The sequence below is a fragment of the Anomaloglossus baeobatrachus genome, chromosome 7, assembly GCF_048569485.1.
Source record: "Anomaloglossus baeobatrachus isolate aAnoBae1 chromosome 7, aAnoBae1.hap1, whole genome shotgun sequence".
Taxonomy (NCBI): Eukaryota; Metazoa; Chordata; class Amphibia; order Anura; family Aromobatidae; genus Anomaloglossus; species Anomaloglossus baeobatrachus.
Window position 1 is genome coordinate 306,603,366 of NC_134359.1, and position 10,410 is coordinate 306,613,775.

The 10,410-nt window shown below is 50.4% G+C and overlaps 1 protein-coding gene across 1 annotated transcript; it reads left to right on the top strand.

Annotated features, from left to right (window-relative positions):
- Window positions 1-1,756: 1,756 nt before the first annotated feature.
- LOC142246837 (uncharacterized) lies at window positions 1,757-8,843 on the top strand. Its single transcript, XM_075319886.1, has 4 exons — window positions 1,757-2,072; window positions 3,974-4,097; window positions 7,587-7,660; window positions 7,932-8,843. The coding sequence occupies exons 1-4, from the start codon at window positions 1,757-1,759 to the stop codon at window positions 8,804-8,806; spliced, it is 1,389 nt and encodes a 462-aa protein (XP_075176001.1). The 3' UTR covers window positions 8,807-8,843.
- The last annotated feature ends 1,567 nt before the right edge of the window (window positions 8,844-10,410 follow it).

Here is a 10,410-nt window from a genome sequence, read left to right on the forward strand (position 1 = left end):
CCACACCCCTGTACCTGCTGCACCATAACTCTGTACCTGGTGCACCACACCCCTGTTCCTGGTGCACCACACCCCTGTACCTGGTGCACCACACCCCTGTACCTGGTGCACCACACCCCTGTACCTGGTGCACCACACCCCTGTACCTGGTGCACCACACCCCTGTACCTGCTGCACCACACCCCTGTACCTGCTGCACCACACCCCTGTACCTGCTGCACCACACCCCTGTACCTGCTGCACCATAACTCTGTACCTGGTGCACCACACCCCTGTTCCTGGTGCACCACACCCCTGTACCTGGTGCACCACACCCCTGTACCTGCTGCACCACACCCCTGTACCTGCTGCACCATAACTCTGTACCTGGTGCACCACACCCCTGTACCTGGTGCACCACACCCCTGTACCTGGTGCACCACACCCCTGTACCTGCTGCACCACACCCCTGTACCTGCTGCACCACACCCCTGTACCTGCAGCACCATAACTCTGTACTTGGTGCACCACACCCCTGTACCTGCGGCCCCATAACTCTGTACCTGCGGCCCCATAACTCTGTACCAGGTGCACCACACCCCTGTTCCTGTAGCACCACACCCCTGTTCCTGGTGCACCACACCCCTGTTCCTGTAGCACCACACCCCTGTTCCTGTAGCACCACACCCCTGTTCCTGGAGCACCACACCCCTGTTCCTGTAGCACCACACCCCTGTTCCTGGTGCACCACACCCCTGTTCCTGTAGCACCACACCCCTGTTCCTGGAGCACCACACCCCTGTTCCTGGAGCACCATACCCCTGTTCCTGGAGCACCACACCCCTGTACCTGGTGCACCACACCCCTGTACCTGCGGCACCATAACTCTGTACCTGGTGCACCACACCCCTGTACCTGGTGCACCACACCCCTGTACCTGGTGCACCACACCCCTGTACCTGGTGCACCACACCCCTGTACCTGCGGCACCATAACTCTGTACCTGCTGCACCACACCCCTGTACCTGGTGCACCACACCCCTGTACCTGGTGCACCACACCCCTGTACCTGCTGCACCACACCCCTGTACCTGGAGCACCACACCCCTGTACCTGGTGCACCACACCCCTGTACCTGCGGCACCATAACTCTGTACCTGGTGCACCACATCCCTGTACCTGGTGCACCACACCCCTGTACCTGCGGCACCATAACTCTGTACCTGGTGCACCACACCCCTGTTCCTGGAGCACCACACCCCTGTACCTGCTGCACCATAACTCTGTACCTGGTGCACCACACCCCTGTTCCTGGAGCACCACACCCCTGTACCTGCGGCCCCATAACTCTGTACCTGGTGCACCACACCCCTGTTCCTGGAGCACCACACCCCTGTACCTGCTGCACCATAACTCTGTACCTGGAGCACCACACCCCTGTTCCTGTAGCACCACACCCCTGTCCCTGGTGCACTACTAGTGCAGAGATAGCTGTAAATCCGCTGACAGGGCTGGTAATGAGTATTCAGTGTGAGCTCGGAGTGAAGTCCGCGGCCGGTATGTGGAGCTGGACCGCTGTCAGGTGACTTTATTGCCTGTAGATAATCCTTGTGCAGCCGCACATAACAATATTCAGATATCACAAGGCTCCGGCGGCTCCGGATTATGTTCTGTTCATATTATACAAGGAAATGTAGAAAAATTCCTAAGACCTTTCACTTTTCTTGAACTTTGCACATAATATAACTCGGTGCACAGACGACACCACGGCTCAGACATGGACATCGGAGAACTAACACAACGCATCAAAAACTTCAGCCTCGGTGCCTGTGAGTCGGGTGGACAGGGCTACCAGCGAATCCTGCTGCAGCTTTTTGGTTTCTTGGGTCACGGTAAATCATCCTTCATTAACTCCTGTAAGTATGTCTTGGATGATGAGGACTATGTGAACCATGCAGGGGCAAACATGCCCGACAACAGGCGCACCACGGCCAGGGTATCCTACAAGCTGACGGAGAGCATCACTCTGGTGGACAATCGTGGGTGTGAGAAGATGGAGAGCTACAAAACGGGGGAAATATTCGCTCAGCTCGGTAAGTGGAGCTCAAATTATCCGAATATAGCCCACCAGTCCCGGGTCATTACCAATGATCAGAATGTGGCTCACCAGTCCCGGGTCATCACAAATGATCAAAATCTGGTCCACCAGTCCCGGGTCATCACAAATTATCAGAGTGTAGCCCACCAGTCCCGGGTCATCACAAATTATCAGAGTGTAGCCCACCAGTCAAGGGTTGTTACAAATTATCAGAATGTGGCCCTCCAGTCTCGGGTCATCACAAATTATCAGAATGTGGCCCACCAGTCCCGGGTCATTACAAATTATCAGAATATAGCCCACCAGTCCCGGGTCATTACCAATGATCAGAATGTGGCCCACCAGTCCCGGGTCATCACAAATTATCAGAATGTGGCCCACCAGTCCCGGGTCATTACGAATTATCAGAATATAGCCCACCAGTCCCGGGTCATTACCAATGATCAAAATCTGGTCCACCAGTCCCGGGTCATCACAAATTATCAGAATGTGGCCCACCAGTCCCGGGTCATTACGAATTATCAGAATATAGCCCACCAGTCCCGGATCATTACAAATTATCAGAATGTGGCCCACCAGTCCCGGGTCATTACGAATTATCAGAATATAGCCCACCAGTCCCGGGTCATTACCAATGATCAAAATCTGGTCCACCAGTCCCGGGTCATCACAAATTATCAGAATGTGGCTCACCAGTCCCGGGTCATTACGAATTATCAGAATATAGCCCACCAGTCCCGGGTCATTACCAATGATCAAAATCTGGTCCACCAGTCCCGGGTCATCACAAATTATCAGAATGTGGCCCACCAGTCCCGGGTCATCACAAATTATCAGAGTGTAGCCCACCAGTCCCGGGTCATCACAAATTATCAGAGTGTAGCCCACCAGTCCCGGATCATTACAAATTATCAGACTGTGGCCCACAGTCCCGGGTCATTACCAATGATCAAAATCTGGTCCACCAGTCCCGGGTCATCACAAATTATCAGAATGTGGCCCACCAGTCCCGGATCATTACAAATTATCAGAATGTGGCCCTCCAGTCTCGGGTCATTACAAATTATCAGAATGTGGCCCACCAGTCCTGGGTCATTACGAATTATCAGAATGTGGCCCTCCAGTCTCGGGTCATCATGAGTTATCAGAATGTGACCCACCAGTCTCGGGTCATTACGAATTATCAAAATATGGCCCACCAGTCCCGGGTCATTACAAATTATCAGAATGTGGCCCACCAGTCCCGGGTCATTACAAATTATCAGAATGTGGCCCACCAGTCCAGGGTCGTTACACATTATCAGAATGTGGCCCACCAGTTCTGGGTCATTACGAATTATCAGAATGTGGCCCACCAGTCCTGGGTCATTACAAATTATCAGAATGTGGCCCACCAGTCCTGGGTCATTACGAATTATCAGAATGTGACCCACCAGTCCCAGGTCATTACAAATTATCAGAATGTGGCCCTCCAGTCGAGGGTTGTTACCAATTATCAGAATGTGGCCCACCAGTCCCGGGTCATTACAAATTATCAGAATGTGGCCCACCAGTCCTGGGTCATTACGAATTATCAGAATGTGGCCCACCAGTCCCAGGTCATTACAAATTATCAGAATGTGGCCCACCAGTCCCGGGTCATTACAAATTATCAGAATGTGGCCCACCAGTCCCGGGTCATTACCAGTCCAGGGTCATTACAAATTATTAGTATGTGGCCCACCAGTCCAGGGTTCTCATAAGTCATCCTTATTGGATTGAAGCGTCCAGTCTTTGAATTGGAGCGCTCGCTATCTGGGTACTGGTTAGTCATTGGGCTCATAAGTGCTGAGGTCTTGGTTCTGAAGCTTTTCATTGTTGATCGTTGACTTTTGAGAAATTTTCTGTATTTTGCAGGTAATATTTTACCTCTGGATGTGTCCATAGAGTGGAGAACAGGATTGCGACTAGCAGACAAGGTTATGGATGCAGAGACAGAAGTCAGCTCATCAGATTTCATCTGTCCTGTGTTTCTCTATAGGTGAATACCCTACTGGGTCCATCGCCAAAAAAAAAATATATTTCCAAAAGATAAAAATGAGGGGGGCGGTTTAGAGAGAAGAATGGAGACAACCTACTTCTGAGCCCCCAGGATCCAGACAGTAAGGGGAAGAAGAGCTTGGAAATTATACAGTACAGTCAAAAAGGAAAGCTGAGAACCAAGAGAGAGCGGTCAGAGAGGTAGGAGAACTAGGAGAGAGCGGTCAGAAAGGTAGTAGGAGAACTAGGAGAGAGCGGTCAAAAAGGTAGGAGAACAAGGAAAGAGTGGTCAGAGAGTTAGGAGGAGATCAAGGAAAGAGCAGGCAGAGAGGTAGAAGGAGAACCAGGAGAGCGTAGGCAGAGAGGTAAGAGGAGAACAAGGAAAGAGCAGGCAGAGAGGTAGGAGGAGAACTAGGAGAGAGCAGACAGAGAGGCAAGAGGAGAACCAGGAGAGAGCAGCCAGAGAGGTAGGAGGAAAACCAGGAGAGATCGGTCAGAGAGGTAGGAGGAGAACCAGGAGAGAGTGGTCAGAGAGGTAGGAGGAGAACCAGGAGAGAGTGGTCAGAGCGGTAGGAGGAGAACCAGGAGATAGCAGTCAGAGAGGTAGGAGGAGAACCAGGAGAGAGCGGTGAGAGCAGTAGGAAGAGAACCAGAAGAGAATGGTCAGAGAGGTAGGAAGAGAACCAGGAGAGAGTGGTCAGAGAGGTAGGAAGAGAACCAGGAGAGAGTGGTCAGAGAGGTAGGAAGAGAACCAGGAGAGAGTGGTCAGAGAGGTAGGAGGAGAACCAGGAGAGAGTGGTCAGAGAGGTAGGAAGAGAACCAGGAGAGAGTGGTCAGAGAGGTAGGAGGAGAACCAGGAGAGAGCGGTCAGAGAGGTAGGAAGAGAACCAGGAGAGAGTGGTCAGAGAGGTAGGAGGAGAACCAGGAGAGAGCGGTCAGAAAGGCAGGATTAGAACCAGGAGAGAGTGGTCAGAGAGGTAGGAAGAGAACCAGGAGAGAGTGGTCAGAGAGGTAGGAAGAGAACCAGGAGAGAGTGGTCAGAGAGGTAGGAAGAGAACCAGGAGAGAGTGGTCAGAGAGGTAGGAAGAGAACCAGGAGAGAGTGGTCATAGAGGTAGGAGGAGAACCAGGAGAGAGCGGTCAGAGAGGTAGGAAGAGAACCAGGAGAGAGTGGTCAGAGAGGTAGGAGGAGAACCAGGAGAGAGCGGTCAGAAAGGCAGGATTAGAACCAGGAGAGAGTGGTCAGAGAGGTAGGAAGAGAACCAGGAGAGAGTGGTCAGAGAGGTAGGAAGAGAACCAGGAGAGAGTGGTCAGAGAGGTAGGAGGAGAACCAGGAGAGAGCGGTCAGAGAGGTAGGAAGAGAACCAGGAGAGAGTGGTCAGAGAGGTAGGAAGAGAACCAGGAGAGAGTGGTCATAGAGGTAGGAGGAGAACCAGGAGAGAGCGGTCAGAGAGGTAGGAAGAGAACCAGGAGAGAGTGGTCAGAGAGGTAGGAGGAGAACCAGGAGAGAGCGGTCAGAAAGGCAGGATTAGAACCAGGAGAAAATGGTCTGAGAGCCGAAGAAGAACCAGGTAAGAGCAGTCAGAGAAGTAGGAGGAAAGAGATATAAAAAATGTCACTGATTTTGCGGTTTCTGTAAAATACAGCATTTTTCTGTGTGAAGTAAAGCACTAAAAATGCATCCTCAACATGTGTGAATGGTCCCTTGGAGAGGGTTCTGTAGATATCATATTGTAATGGATCAAGACGAGAACTATCTGAGAGATGGCGGAGTAGATGAGACAGGACCGGGCGTTCCAGAAGCCTAGAGATAAAGGGAAGATTACAGACCGGTCTGTCGGTAGCAGGACCTGTCAGCAAGAGGTGTTTTTAAGCTTTGGGGTTATACTTTAAAGGAAAATAAAAAAAAGAGGAACCTTAAACATTTTATAGAGACAGCCGGGGAGCGGGAGTGGACGAGCGGTGAAACAAGAGAGACATCTGGAGGCTGCTTATGATTTTGGCACATATGCAGAAGGGAAGACCACCGGTGTGGTGGGGAGGGGATGTGGTGCCAAGATATGGAGTAAGTCCCGTCTCTTGGCAATATTAACTTTGAAATTAAAAAAATCTTCATCAATGAGATCAGCGATCGGCGCCTGCCATTAGAATCAAGGAAAGAGTGAAAAGTATCAAAGAATCGTGTTTGGACTATTTGTGGGAAGATCAGAGAAGGGAAGGTAGAAATGATGGTGAGCCAAGCAGTGGTTTAGCACGGAAGAAGGCAAAGGAAGGTAGCCTGGGCACCAAATTGTATGGGGTGCAAAACCTTGCCTCCCATCACTGCTGGCTTTTATGGAGCAGCACACCGGAGCAGTGAGAAAACCGCAACATCCTAATACATTGTTATACTCCTTTTCCAATTCTAGTCTTGTTAAAGCGAGGTCTAGGGTTTAGTTAGGACTATTATCTGGATTAAGGCTGCAGTTACAGCTAGGGTTAAGGATAGGGTTTGTTTAGGAGTAAGGTTTGGGTTAAAACTATGGTTAGGGTTGGGTTTAGGGATAGAGATTGGTGAGGACTACAGTATGGTTAAGACTACAGTTTGGGTTAGGACCAGAGTGTGGTTAGCACTAGGGTTTGGCTTAAGATAAGGTGAGGGCTAAGTTTTGAGTTAAGAGCAGGGTTAGGGCTAGGGCTTGGGTTAATACTAGTTTGAGTGCTAGCGGTTAGTTAGAACAAGTGTTAGGACTGGGGTTTGGTTAATACTAGAGTTTGGTTAGGACTAGGGCTTGGGTTAAGGCTAAGATTAAGGCTCAGGTTTGGGATAAGAGCAGGGGTAGGCATAGGAGTTGGGATAAGACTAGTTTTAAGGGCTAGGACTAGTGTTAGGACTAGGTTTTGGTTAAGACTAGAGTTTGGTTAGGATTGGGACTTGGATTAAGTCTAGATATGGGGTTATGGTTCAGTTCAGAGTAGAAGTGTATGGTCAGTAAAGTCAGAAGCCAAGCAGAGCCCAAGGACGACCAGAACAAGTGATCTCCATCATGGCACATATCTCCGTTGTAGATATCCAGCTCATGTTCTTTATAGGAATGTTAAACAGTTTGTGGTTTACAAAATAATGTAAAAGTGAGAAAGGCAGAAAATGTGCTATGTATACCAACTCCTCCACCATCATCATCATGACCATAGCCTTCATTATCATCTTCATTGTCATGGAAATAGGGGAAGGTCTGATGAGCTTCATAGAGGTAGAGATGTCCATGTCTCCAGCAGCAGGTTGTGATTCTGGACTGTTATTAGGGGTGGGGTCTCCAGCTCGTTCCTCCGGGGTGGAGAATCTACGGTCTGAGTGTCACACGTGGAGGAGAAGACTTCCCCCGAGTGACAGAGCTACAGAGGGAGAAGGAGCCGGACCGTAGATAATCAGGGGTGAAGTTCTGAAGATTGAGTCCATTATACTCTGCGGGTAATGACACAATGCATCAACTTCTGATCTGTATTTTCAGCATTAAGAAAGGAATTCACCGCGAGGATGTAGAAGATATAAAGACTCTTCTTCAGACGGCCGGACAAGTGACAGGTACGAAACCAAGGCTGAATTCTCCTGAACACCTATCATCTGGAGAGCGGCTTATATGTGATTACCAAAACATGGTAAAGATACCGTAGATAACCAGATAGATAGATAGAACCTTGTATGCGTCCAGACTCTATAACAGTAGTGCACATTACATTTCATACGTTCAATCTTTGCATATATATTGGCACCCACAAAGTGACTGCTGGATTCTTAAGTTTATAGATAATTATTAGACAGAGATCATTCCATTAATAATTCCTCTGTTCCGCAGGGATATTCCCACTTGTGATCCTCACGCACAAGAACTATGGCCGACTAACACAAATGGAGGGCATGTTCCGGAACATGGGAGTGGAAAAGATTTTTTCGCTGGAGAATTACACCCCGGAGGATCACTGTAGATCCAGAGGAAGACATGAAGCCATCTTGCATCTTTTATATGAAGTTATCAAACAAGCTAGGTTTTCTCTACAAGAACCACGAGATCGGATTCAGGAGGTGAAAGACAGAAAACAGTTCATCCAAAGGATCATATGTGACATGGAGAGGTGTGACCGAGCCAAGAAGGACACGCAAGATCAGGCCGACATGGCCAGGTGGGATAAGGCGGCCATGGATAGGCAGGATCAGGTCAACATGGGCAGATGGGAATGGGCTGACAGGTGGGAGCATCCTATCATGGACCATCGGAAGCGGACCGACATGGATGTGCTGGACTATTCCAACATGGATAGGCAGAATTGGGTTGACATGGACAGGAGGGAGCAGGCTGACATGGACAGGAGGGAGCAGGCTGACATGGACAGGTTAAAGAAGGCTGACGTGGATAGGCAGGACCCAGTTGACCTGAACTTGTGGGACCATTCTGAAATGGAAAGGTGGCACCAACCCAACATAGATAGGCAGGACCAAGTTGATGTTGAGAGATATGACAAGGCCAACATGTGTAGAGAGGACCATGATGACATGAATAAATTGGACCGGGACAATATAGACAGAAGACATTACGAAGAAGAAATAAAGAATCTAACAGACAAGTATGAACTTCAGAGACAATGCGACCAACGAAGATACGAGGCGGAAATGAGGGAATATCAGCGGATGATACAACATCTCAAGAAGAAATCTCACTGTGTTCTCCAGTGAGGAGGCTGTAATATGAGGTCACCATGAAGGCATAGAGAACCTGATAGACCCGTCTGCACATCTGTCACAACTCACCTATGATCTATGACTCCGTCTCCCCAGACAGACCAACCAGTATTTATTTTCCAGGAGGACAGTGGATGGGCATACTGACGTCCATTGTGGACTGTTGGGCTTCAGGTTGACCCTCCGCTTTTCTCTCAGATGTATGGCTGCTTCAGTGGATTTCTCTTCCTGGCTGACAATCCCTACAGGTGCGTTAGCCGTGGGCATATTGGCTTATCTTTGAGACAACGCTGCTTTTCTTACAATGTCATAATGCATATTAAAAGGCTTGATAAGGTTTGTTGTTTTCACATCCCGGGTTATGCCCCACACTGATGACAATCTGTAATAACGTCATCTCTGGAGCAGGACATCTTTACAGAAGGGCACAGGGATCATTGTTAGTTTTCACAAACGATGGACGTTGACTTCTGTGGGCAAAGTTTGTCTACATTGGGAACTATATGATTTTCCCTGTTTGGGCATATTCCTGGATTTGTGAAGCTGAGTTGTTGAGGGTGAGGCCGAGGTTATTCTGAGGGCCGATGTTGTCTTCGACGGATAAATGGCCACGACTGGAGTACATTGGTTATGTCATTGGGTCTACAGCTATAGGCATAATGCATCTTCTGCTACAATGTTCTACAATAAACACTACAAGCATGTTTCTCTCTCTTTTCTTTGTTGTAATAAATTGAGGGAATGAGGAGGGTGGGTGTCCGAGTGCATGTGGAGGTCCTGGGCTGGTGCGGTTACACATGGTCTGCGGGTTGTGAGGCCGGTGGATGTGGAGGTCCTGGGCTGCTGCGGTTACACATGGTCTGCGGGTTGTGAGGCCGGTGGATGTAGAAGTCCAAGGCTGGTGCGGTTACACATGGTCTGTGGGTTGTGAGGCCGGGTGGATGTGGAGCTCCTGGACTGGTGCGGTTACACGTGGTCTGTGGTTGTGCGTCGGGTGGATGTGGAGGTCCTGGGCTGGTGCGGTTACACCTGGTCTGCGGGTTGTGAGGCCGGGTGCATGTGGAGGTCCTGGACTGCTGCGGTTACACATGGTCTGCGGGTTGTGAGGCCGGTGGATGTAGAAGTCCAAGGCTGGTGCGGTTACACATGGTCTGTGGGTTGTGAGGCCGGGTGGATGTGGAGCTCCTGGACTGGTGCGGTTACACCTGGTCTGCGGGTTGTGCGTCGGGTGGATGTGGAGGTCCGGGGCTGGTGCGGTTACACCTGGTCTGCGGGTTGTGTGTCGGGTAGATGTGGAGGTCCGGGGCTGGTTCGGTTACACCTGGTCTGCGGGTTGTGCGTCGGGTGGATGTGGAGGTCTTGGGCTGGTGCGGTTACACATGGTCTGCGGGTTGTGCGTTGGGTGGATGTGGAGGTCCTGGGCTGGTGCGGTTACACATGGTCTGCGGGTTGTGAGGCTGGGTGTGTGTGGAGGTCCGGGGCTGGTGCGGTTACACATGGTCTGCAGGTTGTGCGTCGGGTGGATGTGGAGGTCCTGGGCTGGTGCGGTTACACCTGGTCTGCGGGTTGTGCGTCGGGTGGATGTGGAGGTCCTGGGC

What these genes read in the sequence shown, in the direction of transcription:
- LOC142246837 (XM_075319886.1), top strand. Translation starts at nt 1,757, where the DNA reads ATGGACATCGGAGAACTAACACAACGCATCAAAAACTTCAGCCTCGGT. An exon ending in TGTCCTGTGTTTCTCTATAG is followed by an intron (nt 4,098 to 7,586) that starts GTGAATACCCTA and finishes CTGTATTTTCAG; the next exon opens with CATTAAGAAAGGAATTCACC. An exon ending in GACGGCCGGACAAGTGACAG is followed by an intron (nt 7,661 to 7,931) that starts GTACGAAACCAA and finishes TCTGTTCCGCAG; the next exon opens with GGATATTCCCACTTGTGATC.